The 18,768-nt window shown below is 40.8% G+C and overlaps 1 protein-coding gene across 1 annotated transcript in view; it reads right to left on the bottom strand.

Moving 5' to 3' along the window:
- ITPR2 (inositol 1,4,5-trisphosphate receptor type 2) overlaps positions 1 to 18,768 on the bottom strand; it is a 248,309-nt gene that overhangs the window by 177,535 nt on the left and 52,006 nt on the right. The window contains exons 12-13 of the mRNA XM_066319661.1: positions 9,254 to 9,298; positions 422 to 576 (exon numbers count right to left, since the gene is read on the bottom strand). Coding sequence (XP_066175758.1) covers positions 422 to 576; positions 9,254 to 9,298 — 200 coding nt within the window. The remainder of the gene's footprint in view (positions 1 to 421; positions 577 to 9,253; positions 9,299 to 18,768) is intronic.

The raw sequence follows: 18,768 nt of genomic DNA, 5'->3' as shown, positions 1-18,768 counted from the left end.
GGCATGATGATCTGTCAGGGAAACAGAAGCCCAGCTCACCAAACACATTATTTTGTTGGGAGCAATTCAGTTAAATCTATTAGAAGTATATTTTTTTCAAACAGTGCACAGAGCTCAATTCTATCCTCACACAGATTTGTGCAATATTTAGACCATTATTTTTTCTCTTCACAGATTCTCTCTAAGTGTCACTTGTTTTATCCTTATAATTATTTTACCCAGTCACAGTAGCAGTATCATGTTTTATACATCCCTTATTTATCCATGAACTCTCCTCAAATTTTAACAGAAGGATAATACTTGCTCATGTTTGATTCTTTTCTGCTTTACTCACCAGCCTAAAGCCAGGAAGAAACCCTGTCAATGCAGCACGGTTTTTTGCCCTTTTTCCATTTTCTTTTTTTTTTTATTATTATTTTACCTTGGAACCAGGCAATCAGCTCTCTGAAGGGTGGTGGCATCCAGTTCAAAGAGAGATGCGATGTCATTTCCATGTGGCACAGAGACCAAAGTATACATAATCTTCTCCCCTGCCTGGCGTTTCTTCTTTGAAGCAGGAAGGTCGCCGTCTCTCTGCTGATTAGGCACAAGGGTTATTTGCTTGCATCAGGGCCCATCAGAAATTCTTCAATTACCTTGCAGACAAGTAATACGTCTGAATTGGAATTTTTTTTTTTCACCTTCCAGCAAGAATCTACCATGACTGGCTTTGGAGTGACACAAAGGATGCACTTTGCTCCATGGGGTCTCAGGCAGTCATTAGAACAACAGCAGGCCATGAGCTACAGAGGCACTGCAGCACTGGATATGCTTTATTTGATACCTACAACCTCAAAAAACCTGAAGCAGTTGTAGACCACTCACTCCCAGTTGATGCAACTACACATTGCTGGTCTGGAAAGGGCCATGTTTGAAAGAACAGAATTAATGAAAATTAGATTGATTTAAAAAAAAAAAAAAGGGATTTAAAAAGTAAGCAATTTGCCTAAATCCCTTGTTGTTTTATGTAAGTTTGATGGCTTCTTCCTCTCAGATGGTAGAATCAGAGCAGCACACTTTCAGAGAATCACAGAATCATTTAGGTTGGAAAAGACCTCCAAGATCATCGAGTCCAACCTTTGACGCATCACCACGTTGTCAACTAAACTCAAGCCATGTCCAGTTGTTTCCTGAACACCTCCAGGGATAAGGACTCCATCACTTCCCTGGGCAGATCCTTCCAATGCCTGTCAGACCTTTCCAAGAAGAAATTATTCCTTATTCCTTATGAACCTCCCCCGGAGCAGCTTGAGGCCATTTCCTCTTGTCCTGTGGACACTCTCCAAACAGCAAGAGCCAGAACATCTGCTCCATCAGAACCAGCTTGTCATGGGAAAGGGGACAGGCAAAGCCCCAGGTGGATTGTATTACAAATCTCAGCACAGGCTGATAACACACCCGACACTGGGTCCAACCCAGGTCTGATTTTACCCCCTGAAAGGGCAGGAGTTGTTCCCTTTGAGCGACAGAGTTAATCAAACAAGACACCTGAGCTGAGGTGGGATCTTCCTCCCACCACCTGCTGAGAGTCCATGGGAATTTTGTGACCCTGCAGCACCATCCTCATATCTTTAGTCACGTACATACCTTTGCCTACAGACTCCAAATGCCACCTTTCCTGTCCCGAGAACATTTCTTGGCTTGAAGGAGTCATTCAGAATCTGTGCCCATATCCATGCAGTAACCAACAGAATTACTGGTGTGAGTAAAAGCTGCTCCTCTGGGGTGTTGAGTTACACATCTTACAAAAGACTGATAACCAGTTAAGAGACTGACAGCCCAGGGCCCTTCATGTACACAAAATACATCACAGAGGGAGAGGAGAAGAGGAATGAGGAAAGCCAAAAGAGAAAAGAAATCCAACCCTGGAAGCATGAAATGCAATTATAATGATTTACAATACACACTAAGGAAGAGCTGTACAACGTAAAAGGCCAGGCTGTACTTGGTTTGCTTTAGAAGCTTGATTAAAACCAAACTGTAAAGGATAATCAAGAGCAAAGCTTTGATTATCCATATTGCCAATTGAGATTAAACAACAAAATCAAGCATGAGTGAAATCATGGAAGAAAGGGCTAGTTATCAACTCATTTCAAGGCACTTTTTGAACCCTTCTAAAACGTCCATATTTTCATTATCAAGCTTACAAAAGGCCAGTTTTCCAACCCATGATTTCTATCAAGGATGGAGAGAGCAGAAAAAAATACAGAGAGAATTTTTTCTTAGGCTCCTCTAAGTCATTAGACTATTGCCACAAGTGTTTGAGGGGAAGGCTTGCTGAGACAAAGAGCAACCATCTCCTATGACTTGCACAAGAGTAAACTCATCTGACAGTCCCTGCATCCTCTTGTATCTCATGCCTAAAAATACTACAGAAAAATGCACACAAAATATAACCAATATGCAAGGTTTGAGAAAATAGCAAATTGCTTTTGTGATTTCCATAGATATTTTGTTTTACATACTTGTGATGAGACACAAACTGAAAAGGCACAGAAACAATAAAAAAATCCTTTTGAGAGCTTAACAGGTGTGAGTCAGAGTCTAATATTAAATGAAAAACTACTTCCTACACTCCATAACAAAACAGAAAACTGGAAATTCAGTTTAAAATTCAAGAGGTCTGTAAAGGGGTGAGTAGCACAAGTTAGTTTAAAACAGCATCCAGACTTTTTGATATTTTCCACATCTTAGATTCAAATCTAGTTACGGTTTCCCAGAAGCTAGCCACTTCACTATAATCTCCAAACTGAAATGACTGGTGTATCAAAAGGCAGGACACTTCCCAATTGCATGGTTTTCTTTTTATCCTGGGGCTTTGGTTAAAATACAGACCAAAATATGAAACCATACTGGGAGGGAACATGGCCAGGACACCTGACCTAGGCTGGGCAAAGGGATATTCCCTACCACAGCATACCATGACCAGCGTATAAACTGGGTGAGCTGGCAGGAGTCAGAGTCAAAAGCAAGTCTCCTGTGTTTTAGCAGTTCACACCAACCATTAGCTCTGTGGAGAAGTTCACCCAGCAATCTGGGGCTAACCCCGCCCATTCCCTGGTACCCCCAACAGTTGTATAGATCCAGCTGAGCAATGGAATTGGCTCACCAGCCCTAAATCCCACCAACCAGGCTTAGCAGCTGGCAGACATAGGAGCAAGATCTGGGTTTTTAGCCTAAAAAGAAATTCTACTTCAACAGAGGGCAAGACAGTGCCTGCAACACTGCTAACTGCAATGCCAACCTTAGTTGAGCAAAATCAGACCTGCACAAGAGCTGAACAGCAGTTCCAGGCTGAACCCCCTCACAAACCTCAGAAGTCTCCTTACAGCATTATTTTAGAATCTGAATCTCACAACTCAACCTGGGTTATGGGAGTTAAGCACTACGCATGGGGGAAAAAAATCTAACAAGAAGTGACCCTCAACGTGACAGCTCTGGAAACAAGTTGCATACAAGGGGTATGTGAGAGACAGCAATGCTGCCATTACATAGGAACACACATGGATTTGTATCAGTGTCTCAGTTTATGTCCCAGTGCACGTGCACATGCCTGTGTGGGAGAGAGAGAATGCACAGACCCTTGCATACAGAAAGCTTCTCACGATAAATTAAATTTAGCAAGCTGCCGTCAGAATCCGCACTTAACCCAGCCATTATTGAATCAGCAGATGAGTCCATGTGAGGATGTGGAAAGAAGTGAAAGTACTAGGCTAGTTTAAATTAATTAGACAACAGCTCTGTAAAAGCGCTTGCATTCCTAAGCAGACGAAAACAAGATGACATTTGCTCAGGTAGAAACTGGCAGATGCAGCCAGCAAAACTGGATTCAATTAAGAGAAAAGAAGAAAAGAACTGCAAAGGAACTCAAATGCAGAGAGAAGAAAATTCAGCCTAAAGTAGTGTGAAGAGAAAGCCAATGGAACAGTTTCAGAGATGTTGGCAATGTGGTCAGTGACAGCCAAGGAAAGCACTCCCAAGACTTAATTAAAAAAAAAAAAAAAAAAAACCACAAACAAAAAAATAGGTGAATTACATGCCAGGAGTATAGAGAACTGTGAGTAAAACAACATTACCAAATAGGACATTCCTGGAAAAAAAATGTATATAGCTTTGGTTGTCCCAAACTACAACAAACTAGCAACAACTCACATCAGACACATGTCCAAGGTGACGAAGGTGCAATCAACTTTGCTCTTGTGCACTGGTTAAATCGCTCATGAGGATGAAAGAGACACACATTCAGTTCTGCTTCTGCCCAGCAGGAGCTGGACCCACACCTTCCAAACAACCCAGTGTAAGTATCAGAGGTACAAAGAGCAGAGTCAGCTCCTTCAGCCGAAGAAAACCTCAGTGTGCACTGGCACAGAGGGCTGTGAGCCCGCCGCCTTGTTCTGCAGCAGTAAAGCTCAATAATCACACCCAGGAGGATGAACTGAGCAAACCCCCACGACACAGCTAGGGCATTTATCCAGGTGGGACCCACTCAGAGAAGCAAAGGCTGAACATTCAAAAAAAGTCCTAAGCACTGAGAAAAAAACACTACTTTGGTAAGAAGGGGAAATACTGATCCAGGCCCACAGCAAAGTCTGTAACTCCTGGGCTACCACCACTGATTTACAGTGCATCATGATATTAAAAGAAGCTTAAAGAGAAAAGACAACACAGACATACTGCTTGCCATGTGGAGGACAAACGTAAGGAGAGACAAATCCCATGCTCAAATCAGTGACAAAATAATCAGGTCCAATCAGATTTGTCTTCCTTGAGACTTACAGCCCAGCAGATAACCCTTTTCACAGCTCTTAATAGAATTTGCTACTAATTGCTATCTATCCCAAACCTTCTTTATTTGTCTCAACTTGGGCATCATACTTAAAATTCAAGAGATTCACATGAAGTTTTGCTTAGAGAAGGGCCTTCATTTCAACTGCAAAAAGCAATACAGAAACATGACAGACCTAAAATACCTTTTCTTTCAGAAACCTGATCTACAATTCCAATTGGTGAAGACACCTCTTGTGGCATAGAGAGACAAAGATAATACCCTGCTCCTGAATGAATACATTAAGCTGCACTACAGATTTCAGCAGAAATTAAATTTAATAGCAGCCAGAGTTCTGAAAATGCCTGTTAAATCCAGAGCAATGTGGTATCTCAATACGTTAACCCAGTTTAGGAGGCTCTCACAAAGCCAGCATTTTCACAGAGCAGTAACGTGAGCAGAACTCCATAGGTTAGATTATTTAAAAAAAAAAAAAAAAAATGAGAACAAAATGGAGTAAATGAATGGCCAGCCTTGCTCCTGCCTGCTAGGAGCCCTGGCAGACAGCACAGCAGTTAGCCTCCTGTAACACCTTCACTGTTGACTCATTTGTGAGTCATTGCATTTTTAGCAGAGACATCACGTTGCAATCCTGTTGTTAGGAGCCAGAGACATTCTGTAAGAAACAATGTATGCATTTCCAGAGCTGATTCAGACCCGTGTGCAACAGCAGAATAATAATAATGTGCCAGCATCTGTGTCTCCCCTTCTCCCCCAGCCTCCCCAGTGGTCTGACTGCTGGCTTTATATAAGCTGCCATTTTTAAGCTGATGATTTTTCTTTTTTTTTCCAATGTTTTTCAGATTGTCTTTTTCTGCTTGTTTAAACTGCATCACCCATGTAAAATATATAATTCAATAAATGTTGTTTCTGGAAGGTGTTTTTCTAAATTAATTTACAAAGTTTATCAGAAGAAAATAAATCTCCTGGGCTAGCATCAGGAAGGAAAAGTTAGAATTGCAGAATGTTGGGATTTCATAAAAACAAATAAACAGAAGTCAAAGGAGATAGATCGAATTGCACATGGCAGCCCATGGTAGAATTGCCCAACTTCTTTACAAGGTAAGTGCATACCAGTCTCAAGCCTAACAAAAATCTCAACAATAAAAGGCAGATTGGAACTGGTTAGAATTAGGCCTCATGAAAATGCAGACAAATGGCGATAAGGTACCCATCCAAAGTCAGCCTTTAGCACAAAGGCACTAACAAATGCCAGGTTCCCAGCTGTTCCTGACATTTCCCTGATGTTGGTAGCATTCTTCTTGATGCTGTGCATTTCTCTCCTTAGAAAAAACATAGTAATTTGCAGCATTAAAACCACCAATTTTGGGTTTAGAGGGAGTTGTAACACAGAGCACTGCATTTTGATACATGATGCACTACAATCTCCTACACTTTCAGAGATGAAGAACACATTTTTTGGGAAGACCCTTAAATCACCCTTTAAAAGGTCTTCCCATTTTAAAAGAAAAAGTCTTCTGGAGCTTAGATGTGGGAATCTTAATCAACTCATTGTAAGGCCAAATTTTGCCAGAATTAAAACCAGCGCTTCACAAGACAATTTGGCTGGATTGTCAAGAAGCAGCTCATAAACAAGCAATGAACATCAGTCCAAACATACCTTTAATGCTTGGGAACAGATATCCTGGTGACTTCCAGCAACATTTATGTTCTCTGGAGCCAAAACCCTTTCATACTCTGGAGTCACTTAAGGCGAGGCAGAAATTATGTGCTTAGGCAGAGCCTTGGTATCTTTGCCCACTGCTGCATCATGGAAAACCCTTCCCTGTTGCTGCTTCCCAAAATTCAGTTGCCTGAGCAACTGGGATCTGGCCATGTAAACCAGGCTGTGAACATGCACAAGCAGCCCCAGCACACGCTGGGGAGTTCAGGGTTGGCACAGAATGCACAGATGGCTGTGCTGCCTTTAAAACCCAGACAACAGAGGAGGAGCTGCTACCCTTCCATCCAACAGCCCAGCAGAGAAGAGAAAGAGTCCCAGGATGGGTCAGGCTGGAAGGGGCCACAGTGGGTCAGCTGGTCCCATCTCCCTGCTCCAGCAGCGCCATCCCAGAGCACAGGGCACAGGATTGTGTCCAGGTGCCTGTGGAATATCCCTAGTGAGGGAGACTCCACACCCTCTCTGAGCAACCTGTGGAAGAAGTTTTTCCTCATTCCCCTCCCTGCCCGTTCCTCTGGTGCCATTGCTGGGCCCCCGGAGCAGAGCCTGGGCCCTGCTCGGAGCCCTCCCTGCTCACAGGGACACCCAGGGCTGAGGGCCCCTCTCAGCTGGGGCTCCTCTCGAGGCTGGACAGCCCCAGCTCCCTCAGCCTTTCCCTGTCAGAGATGCTGCGGGCCCTAAATCATCTCTGCAGCCTGCGCTGGCCCCGCTCCAGGAGCTCCCTGTCCCTCCTGTGCTGAGGAGCCCAGAGCTGGACACAGCTCTCCAAATGTGCCTCCCAGGGCTGGGCAGAGGGGCAGGATCACTCCCTGACCTGCTGGCACTGCTCTTCCCAGTGCACCCCAGGATTCCATTGGCCTTCTTGGCCTCGAGGGCACAGGCTACAGATTCAGCCACAAGGACTCATTTATTCACCCCTCATGTCCCTGCTACTCAGACTTCAAATTCTGCTGTGGTTAGGTCCATTTCAACCTCCCCCTCCAGATTTACTTAATAGGCAGTATTTCAAAATTAATTGCTTCAAAAGATGGAAAAGAAGATGCCTTTGCAGTGAGGCAGTAAGGCAATGACCAGGCAGAGGAAACACTAGATGATAACCAGAGAGCAAGGAAAAGCCTGTGTGCTCCAGGTTATGTGTTGTTGGATACAAGACTGACATAGCTGATCCACGAAGAACTCCAAATATTATAAGATTCTTTTACTTTTGAGGGACAATTCAATACACTGCATCATTGTAACATAAAAGAAATTCCTGCACAGGGATGTGAAGTTTCTCTATTTGGTTGCTCCAGGGCAGAATGAAGACTTAAATAGCCATTGCTGACTCATGGCATTTCCAACAAGATTATAAAGGGGTGAAGGATCCAAAGGGATTTCTACCATGCTAATAGAGCCTGTAGGCTTGGATTTACATGGAGGTGTTACCAAAAATTGCTAGAAGTTCTTTGACAAAACATCTTTCACAGGAAAGTGCTGACTGCATAAATTAAAATTTCCACAGAGGCATCATTTTTGATCATCAACCAGCTTTGATTACTTTTTCATTGGAAGTATTTCTCTAATGTGATTTATCTGGTCTGGGGTTTTAGCTGAAACCAGTACCCACGAGGAATTAAGCCAAACTGATAGTGAAGCCACCTTTAACATTCATGCTTAGATTGCTCTTGTGCCTTTGTCATTATCCAGTCCAGGGAACTGAAATGGCTACAGAGGGAAAACCTACACCATAAATAAGTACAGTGTGGTACAATAGGATTGCATCCTCAGTGACAAGGGCCTAACACCTACTCATTGGGGAATTTTAGAGCTGATCTTGATTTCCCTTCCAGAGTTCCAAAGGTCTCAAGTTTCATTCCAATACAAAAAAGAAACAACTGGTGGAACTTCAGTACTTTCATAGGAGAAAATTCTCATTTCTCTAGATAGTGTAGCTGTTACTGTACTATCACTACTAATGCCAAATATCAATGAAGATGGAAAACCAATATTGCCAACTCCTATGAAAGTCTCCATTTTTATTAAAATTGCCGTCCTCAAGGCATGTGATTATGTAAGAATCTTGGGTTTCATGTCATGAAAAATCAAAAATTTCTTCCTTATGCAAAGAAAAACTTGAAAATGTGTCCTCCTAAGGAACAAAAGCCGGAAGGCAAGCAGAAAGAAATTAAATTGAATTTTTTTGAAAAAGATCTCAGTCTTTCCAAGGCAATCTCATGAATTTGATGGAAGAATGATTCTTTTTGGGAATACTTGTTGACTTAATAAGATTCCCCCAAGGTTTTAACTCCACTTCTTTCACACCCTATAATCTGCATGTCTGGCTTTACCTCATTAGTCAGAATTAGCCAAAATGCTCTTGATGCTGTACCAGGCAAAGGCTGTTGCCATGAAGTAACACATCTGAGCTGAGAAGAATGAATACATTTCATACCTGCAGTCAGATAACAAGCACAACTGCTTCAACTAATGCCACTCTGATGCAGAATTTGAGTAAGTTTATTACCATTTATGGGAGGAAAAAGGGGGGAAAACTTTCTGAATTGCCAGTTCTGAGATGTATCCTACCTTACACAGGATATGGAAAACAATCCCAGCAGCTGGGACACGTAAGGAAAAGGAAAGCTATGAAGGGCTTCCATATGTCAGAATGTGCTGGGTTAAGGATACAGCATTCCTCAGATTATATGCAACATATAAATTCCACTTACCAAAGCTTTTCCTTCATTATTACCTTCTGGGTAGTGTGGGTTAAGCTGGAAAAGAAAAGAAGTCAAATACTATCTCGATAGCTTTCAGACATTTCATAACTGGGGGAGAGGGTTTGGTTCAGTTCTCTGTTATATTTCCACCCTGCAAAAGGAGAGTGGAGTTTTAGAAGCAGTGTGAGAGTAAAAGACTTACTGCTTCAATTTCTGGCTGACTTAGCTCGCTATGTCCCCACCTCTAGAGAGAGCATCTTGCAATCAAGCTTGTTAACTCAAGAGGAATCTCAAATAACGAAACCCAAAAAGGATGATGAGGAAAGCATAGTTACTATTCTAAATGCAGCCAGTTACAGTCACCCACGCACATGCACAGTCAATCACTTCCAGGATTGACCCTGGGCAGATAGATTGAGATAAAAAACCAACATTCTCTATGTCTACTGAGATTTTACAGGAGAAGACAGTGAACTCAGAATGAACATATCTTTGAAACAGGAGTGACAATGACACTAGAGAAAATCATTTAATTACACTGTGGTTTTGTTTAAGCATGATTAATGGGGATAATATTTTTATGTCATATCAGAATAATCAAGCATTAATTAATACTAAAGTAAAATGAGAAGCTTGGATGAAAGGTGCTATACAATAATAAATTTAAAGTATTACTATTTAACAGCTGTTTAGTATCATTGTACTTTTGACAAGGGAAATATGTAGCCTATAAGATGAGGCATTATGTAGGCAGATATATTCACAAACAAACAAAAACACACACACCCACTCACTGGCTGCACATGAAACCTTTTAAGATTTGATTTACATGAAGAAACAATTTTGCATCAATATTTACCAATATTCCCTGACACAGGATATGCCATCAAAGTGCTGAAAATGCCGAAGTGAGATTATAAGTTATATAAGACAATTTTGTTCTTAGGCAATTACAGTGTGTACACATCTTACAGATGAGTACTGTCATTTTCTTGGCTTGAATTTGGCATTACCACTGTGGAAGAGTCAGAAGAGAATTGCACAGGGCAAGATGCATGAATCCCAGTGGAATTTTTCAGTATCATATTATCATTCATCTAACATTACACAGACAACTGTTGTGAAGAGATTTCGTGAAGTTGATAAGGCTTTTATTAAAAAATAATCATTTATATCTCTTTAACCCTTCAAAATGCCCATTCCTCTCCACAACATGAAGAAAGGGGGAAAACTTTTAAATCTTTGTCAAATGGCTGAAAATACCTTCCCTATGTGTCACAGTTTGATGTGCTAACACAAAAATGACCAAAGATTTATTCTGTCTCCATTTCATTTTTTGCATTAGCCACTGTGTTGCCCTTACAAATCTAATTTTGAGAGCCTGTTTTCCTCCCTGTGCTGACACCTGTCTCAAATCTTGCATTTTGCTCCTCCCTGACATTGTCATAATCTTCCAACTCCAAGTCCCTCTTGCTACTGCTATACAGCAACAGGAATAAGAGATGAACACCAAAAACCTAGAACTTACACACAAATGTAACTGTTTTCACATAGTTCTGGTTCCTTCTTAAGTTTCCACAGTTCTTTCAACATGACATTTGTTCACCTGACACCTTAAAATAATCCTGGTGTCCCATTTTTAGCAGCCAAGCTGAGCTCTCTGCCTTTGGTCTCCCATAAAGAAGAGAGAAAATTAGCAGGCAATGCCCCCCAGTCCCAGGCACACACCTTGGCCTTCCAGCACAGGTGCAGAGAAGGTACTAAAAGGATACATTTCCATGCTACCTTCAGATGTTGCCGGTTGCAAGCAAGCAAGAAAAAGTCTGGGTCATCTCAGGTTTGTCACTAGAGCCAGCACAGAGAACATGGCACTGAGGACTTGATCCTACAGGTATTCACTGAAGGGCTCAAATGAATACAGTTGTCTACCCAGTATGAACTGAAGTCTCATATCCTACAGCTATTTGCTTTCTACATCACGGTGATTAAAAATATATATATATATATTTTTATATATATATATATATATATCTCAGTAATAGGAGAAATTAGGAGACTCTCCCTCCCTCAACAGTTCTTGCCTTCTTGAAAAATGACTGAATAGACTGCCCTCAAATTTCCAAAACAGGTCACTTGTGGACTGAGGTTGGTGTACACAAAAGGCTCAGATGAGAAATCAAGTGCATCCTTAATGATGCTTTTCCTTGCCCTGCTGTTACAGAAATTAAAAAATCAAGAATACATTGTTTAGAGAAAGTTTTGAGATGCTGACATTAAACCATAAACACAATGGAAGTCAGTTTTCAGGCTGACATCCATGGCCCCATTTTCAGCTCTGCTCGGCAGTTGCCACTTTCATTTTCATTTCGACTGAGATTGTTGGTGCTGAGGGTTCCTAAAACACAGACCAGTAGCTATTATCCCATGCTACATTCTCCAGGTAGAAGGGGCATAAATCATTTAGTGTTTGTGTCATATTACACCTGTTCTGAGTCCCTTTCAATATCCCAGCCCAGAATGACCTGAGGACACAGTGGCAGTCTCAGCACTCAAAATCTATTGCTTTTTCTGATTTATGTAAGATCACTTTGACATTCTTCAATAAATCAGCAAAACAAAAGAAGCCTTGAAAAGAAAAACATTAATATTTTTATCTTGCTACTAATGAAATCAAGTAAAATGTTCTGCAGGTGTTTAGAAAGTAAGAATGCGATGCTAAAATAGGCCTCAATAAAGCTCAACAGTTTTCAAGCTTTTTTGTGTCATTAGATGTCTTGAAATTGCAATTTTCTGAATTGTAGCTGAAATACAGCAGTGAATATTCCTGCAAAATGCCACTGGAAGGTGCATACAGCCAATATGCACCATGATATATTGCAAACTGCAGAGCTTAAGTGTAATTGTATAATTTATTATTGTATACATTTTTATTGTAATAGATTCATTATATATTATTTTTTTAGAGTATATGTCCATCAGCTTCTTTTCCAGTAAAGAATAATCCAGAAATCCTAATCCTTTTCTGCTTGTTTTGCAACAAACTCAGGTACAGCCGTTTTTTTACTCTTTCATGAATGGGAAAAAACAAGGTACCACAAAAAGAGTTTTTCATTGACAGTTTCAGAGTTAAGAGACAGATTTGTGACTACAGAGAAGGCAATACCTTCTTTTAAATCTACATTTAAATAGCATTTACTTGCACTCCTCTACAAGAAGCCAAATTCCCAACTTGTGATCCACACAGGGTATCTGAGAGAGCATGAAGGTCAGGGTCAGTGCTGCAGGGGGTCCTCCTGAATATAAAAATTGGTGTCTCTTGGACAGATTTGGGGCTCAGCCTTGCTACAAAATGGTATGTATGTGAAAAGACTATATATACTATATATATACTATACAGTATATATATGTATACATATATATACTGTATATATGTATACATAGCATACATATATCGACATCCTCATCCTGTGGGAGCAGCAGAAGGCCCCCAGGAGAGAGTATGTATGACAAACTCATAACAGAAGTCAGCTTTTACACATGGAAAACTGAGGTATAGACGAAGTCTTTAATTATTTCTGGTTAAAACTACTTGGTAGGGCCAGGAATCTCATTCCTGAATTTTCACCTAGTGACTTTACAAAATCTGTAAAGTCTGCATAGCAGGAAGACAACTTTCATCTTATCATCACGTGTCTGTGTGTTACTTCTGCTTTTTCGTGCTCAGAGAATGCAAGTGACCTGCTAATCCTGAGAGGGATTCCATTAAACTGAGTACCAGAAGTTCCAGGCTCTGTCATCTCTACTGATTAAAGCTACTCAAAGTTGTACCTTAAAGTTTTCAAACCTCACAAGTCCACAGTGCACAGTTTCCCGGAGTTCTACTATTGTGCAGATCATCTCACAGGTCATTCCTGGCTTTAACTTTATTTTTGCATCTTCACATACTTAGATATCCTTTCCAGTCCAAGAAGTTTGGAATTCCACATTTCTACTGAATGTTGTTTTCTTGGAGGAATGCATGGAAAGTACCCAAACAGGCTATTTTTGGACACTCAATTAAGAAAGAGAGAGAGGAGTTTGGGGAAGGAAACACCCATGCTGATTTTAATCAAATTTTGTTGACTAGGTAAAGGATATTTAAAGCATCTTGTCAGGGGAAGAATTAGATTGCCAAATTTCAGCTAAATGAGCATTTTAATGACTTGGTAAAAACCTGCATTTATGAAGGAAAACCTGACAGACAAAGAATAAAAGGATCTAATTCAACACACTCAAACAGTCCCCATATCATTTGATAAGGAACCTGTTAACACACAGCCTGTTACCCAGCCAACAAGGGCAAGTGTTTCAGGGAAGAAAAGCCAGGACAAAAGAAAAATAATCCACTTTTTAAATCTTTCATCTTCATTAGGCCTGCTTTGTTCTTTGTTAATGTCATACTGATTAGCTTTCGATAAATCCAAAGGACTTTTGCACGATTTCAAAGACTTTCAGTGGCATTCAAAGGACTTTTGCCACCTTATTAACTTGCCAGACAAAAGACTGGCTACAACTCTACCTCGATAAACTCCATTCACCCTTCCTCTGCATCAGCACAGAGCTCCTGATAATCGTCATCCAAGGAAAGTTTAAAAATCTTAAAGGGCTTTTTCTTCCAGGATTGAGTTTTCCTCGTGAGCTTTGTCTTAGCAGATCAGTCAAGTTTCCAGGGAGCACTGGGAAAACTGAACCTTTTTGTCTGCTTCAGGTCCCTCTGCTAGTCAAAAACAGGAATGGGAAGGAGCCCCAACACCTTCCCATCCTGATTTTTCACCCTCATTACCAGAAGATCATCCTGACAACATTTCCAGCTGCTGTGTAAGCAATGGCAGGCTAGCATTTTGCCATGCCTAAACAGCACAGATTTAAAGATCTCACACAAGCAGCATAAACTGGATTAGCTCCTTGTTATGAGTGGTAACTGGGAAATTCCATTTCTTCTACTGGGATCAAGGGCAGAGAACCTGAAACCAATGCTCAGCCCCACTCAGCCATATCCCATTCTGCAGAGGAAGTCAAAAGAAAGAAAAATGTCTGAGAGATCCTTCAGTGTAACTTGGATGCTGAGCCATAACCTTAGTCTGAGCTTCAGCAGCTCCGTGTCAACCTGTGTTATATAAAAGAAAGCATCCTCATCTCTTCAAGAGTGATGTTCTAAATATTAATATCCCATATGCCTTTCAGTGGTCCTCACAGGAGTAACTAGGGATGACTGAATTAGACATGACTGACATTTCTACTGTTAAAAAAACCCAAAACAAATCAGCCAAACACCATAGGTACACAAAATCCCAAAAATAATTTTTAAAAAAGGAGGGAAGTCTTGGAAACCTCCATCAAGCATGACAAATAAAGAGGCACAAATACAGTTGAATAACAGCTTCTCAAGTGATCTTGAAAAAATAAACAAAAATAATGCACTTAAGAACAGACCACATGTCTACATTTGCTGTTTTGGAAGACATCAAAATGCAAGATGTATTTTTAATAAGAGAAGTAAGCCTTCTAATGACTAAATGACAATAAAATGCTGCATCAATGTCTTTGTACTTCCTTACTCCTAAAGCTTGTAGATGTACAAACATGGCCCAAATGCAGCCAAGTTCAGGCAGGAGTGAAAATGCTGAACACTCTCACAGGTCACAACTGCAAATGAGATGGATGGGGAAAAAAAACTTTCCTCTCACATCCACATTTATGAAGGTATTTGCACACTGACAGATTCCACCAAAGTCAAGTCAAGAAATTCAGCTGCATTCTCAAGATTCTTAAAAACCCTGGAGAAATCTAGCTCTAGGTTTTGCTAAATGGACATCTTCTAGATCCGTCACTTTAAAAAGCCACATCCAAGTCTGCAGAACAGGTCAGGCTGGCTTTGTAAATCAGTAATCCATCCTCCTCCTCATCCGGATCCCCTCTGGATCTCTTCTGTCTCTTCATGCATAGCTGTACATTATTTTTCATTCTTCATAGAGCTTTAAAACAAAGCCACACTCCTATGAGACAGTGAAAATCTGAAATAAGGCTTCCAGTGCTGAGTTCATCTGTCACCTAGGCAAACCCTTTTTCTTATGAGAACCTTTAATCACCGAGCCAAACAGACAGAAATTAATCAAAATGCTGTGTTAACATTTAGTGAAGAGGCACTGAGAAAAACCAGCCCCAAAGGAAGATTTTGAAGCCATCTCCAGGTGGGGAAGTCCCATAGTACCAAGGAATGAAATCTGTGAGGAGATGTGTGAAGGCCTTGGTAGATGCTGCCATCTCCTGGCATCTTCTTCAGCTTACAAAATGTTCCTGAGCAAAAGGTAGCTCACATCTCAGTTAAACAGGACCTATTTTATTTTATTTGTTACTTTGCCTCACTCTTCTGAAGGCAGAAGGAACTACAGAGCATTTAACACTGTGCTCTCCCTCCCTGCGTGACTAGGGCATGAACAAGTCCTTCTGCAAAGGTTTGTTTCCATGTCACCCAAAAAAAGAAAATAAAATTACACTGGCAAACAGTGGTTCCGTCGTTGCTCCCTACATAAAAAAACCATCTCTGTCAGTAGTACAATTTCCAACAAGTGTATAACAAAAGGCCTAAATTATGGACTTCAAATAATCAATCTCAGATATCTTTATAAAACATCCTATGCAGGACTCCATTTTCCAGCAGTTTAAGGAAGTGGAAGAAAAGTCCATAAAACTACAGAGACAGTTTCTTCAGGGCTCCAGGAGTTTAATCCTGGTTTATAGCCTCAAGTTTAACAACTGATTTCCCTTCTACATTTCTTCTATCTTACCTAATGCTGAGTATTACCCACACAAATATGCAATCTTTCTTAAAATCTCATTAAATGCTTTGTTGTCTATTCTTGTGGAATTCCTGTGAAAATCTTTACTATTCAGAAGGCAGGAGAGGATTATTTTCTCTCGATGTTAAGTTCAGCATGTACTCAGCTATCTTCACCATGATCCAAATCAAGTGATTATTGCCACAGGCTTAAATTTACTATGAAGGGTATGGCCCTGTCCATCTGCATAAATGCATACCGTAACAATATCTATAACATGGCAGGCTATTATTTTTAATCATGCAACCATAAAATGGCTTTGGTTGGAAGGGGCCTTAAAGATCCTCTAGTTCCAACCCCTCACTGTGGATTGTAAAAGCAAAATTTAACAGCAATTCTCAGTTTAAAGTGAATGATGTACATAAGCTTCTCTGAAAAGAAAGGGGCAGTTTGGGGCAATTTTGACAGAAAAGTAGAGTGAGGTAATATGGGAAGAAATTATTCAAGAAAGACAAGAGAAATATGAGTAACTTCTACTGGCCATTGATCCAATAGTTCTCAGCAAGCAGTTTACACCACAGTGTGGCAAAAAATCAGCTGGGAGTCCTGCAAGGCTTCAGCAGCCCCTGTTAACCCACCCAAAACACTCGTGCTCTGGTGCCTTTGCTCAGTGACCCTATTCCAGCACAGACTATTCCCTCTTCCCTGTTTCCTGGAGTCCATGCCAACACCACCTCAGGGACAGCACTCTGTGTCTGCACAATCCAATACCTGAGGATAAAGGACATTTCTGAAGCCTGTGTTGCCCCTGCAGTGCTCCACCACTGACCTACAGCCTTGGCAAGTTGGACTGGACTTTCTGTTCAATTAATATTCATCTAATTGTCATTTCATCTCATATGTGTGTAACCCTGTGCTGCTCAGCCCAGCCGAATTCAATCATTCCCACTTTCAAAAGAAACTCCACTGAGTATTTAGTGCTAAAATAATCCTAAAGCTGGAAGGATGTTTTTTTGTGGGATTTTAAGAAAAGAGTTTAGAACAAAACTCTGATGAGAGTTAATCCATTTTAGAGCTTAAACCCTGCCATTTCACTCTTACAGAGAGAGGAAGAACTCTCTAAGAGAGCCAGAGAAGTTTTCCACAGCGGTAATTGTTTATGGCCACAGGTCTGGAGAAGCACAGAATGTGAACCCTCAGGCTGCCATTTTACCTGCCTCATCTTAGTTCATTGAATTTGGTAGAGATAATTTGGTGTTAAAGGCCTCACCAGATTTGCTGCCAGATATTTAGTCCAGGGTACCTAGTAATTCTAATCTATTCAAGTAAGTAAAACAGAATTATCACAGATTTTTCCTTAGAAATTCTGCAATGTGATTATGTATGTGCTCACAATGTTTCACAAGCAATGCACTGTGGCTTATCTATTGTCTACTGCAATATCTGAGACCAGCATGTGATTTGATAGATGCAGATATATTCTGTAATTATTTCAGCCACACCTGAGTTTATATGGAATGACAGACTTATCCTGCATTTCTTGTGTGTGGGCACAAGCATCTGCTTAACAGCCTCATAAAACAAGTGTTAATAGTTTCAGTATGAATTGCCCAGTTCAGAAATCAAAGAACCAGAGCTGCTATACACGTGGAGAACAATATTAAAAGTGCATGTTTTGGTTCAGCACAATTGATAAGCTGATACTCAGTTCAAAGAGACTTTTATCTTGGCAATTTAGAGTATTGAAAAGGTTATGTATGTTCATGAGAAAGGCACAGCTGTGTGGTCCCAACCTGCAGCATCTGCAAGGCTGTTCAAGCAAATTGCAGCTCACTCCCACACACACACAGATAGCTTTGGGTGCCTTCCACATGGGCCACATGCACTGAAAATACTTTTGGGAAAATCTTTGTAACTTTGAAACATCCAATTTTCACCTAACCTTACAGCCTCTCTTTATAAATGTAAAGCTTCAAAATAACTTGGGTCATTTTGCTGTAACCAGGGCTATAAAAAGGATCTTCTGCGGAACTTTTTCTAAAAGACTGCTGATTCTGTGAAGATGAGAATAAAACTCTGTTCTGAAAATGAAACTCAGCAGCCTGGATCTTAGCTGGTGGCTTAGTGCCTAAATCTCCTGCTGAAGATCTGGCTCAGCTCTTTTGGGTGAAAACAAGCCCTTATGACACTAACAGCAGAACTCCCGCTGTCTCCAAAGAAGACAATTTCTCTTTCCAATTTTTCAGCTGGGTATTTGGTTCCAGTTTTTTTGGGAATGTCTAAGCCTGTGGCTTAAGGTTTCCTAATGTCAGACATCATTACCAAATACCTAGATTGCCAATGTCCCAAATCTTATCACCAAACATCAAACCCTTTCTTCAATACATTATTCCTCCTGTGTCTTAAGTAGTTGTGTGGGAGCACACAGGCACTCTGAGTGACCCAGGATGTGCATAGCAGCAGAGAAATGACAATGCAGTGTGTGGAATCACCAAGTGTCTCCCACTGTGACTCCTTCAGCAGTGGGTCTTTCAGAGTGGCTCACCTTCAGCCAAAAGTCTGGGAGAAGGAGCTAGGTTGCTTTAAAGTATTAGTAGGGCTTAAAGAACTTCAAAGAACAGTAATTAAAATTAGGCTAAATAATGCCAAGTGGAAAGAGGACTAAAGGGAATACTGCTACTTGAGACTGTGTCAGAAGTCAGAGAT

Source organism: Sylvia atricapilla, chromosome 5 (genome assembly GCF_009819655.1).
Source record: "Sylvia atricapilla isolate bSylAtr1 chromosome 5, bSylAtr1.pri, whole genome shotgun sequence".
Classification (NCBI taxonomy): Eukaryota; Metazoa; Chordata; class Aves; order Passeriformes; family Sylviidae; genus Sylvia; species Sylvia atricapilla.
This window is presented reverse-complemented; position numbering and strand designations above follow the sequence as displayed.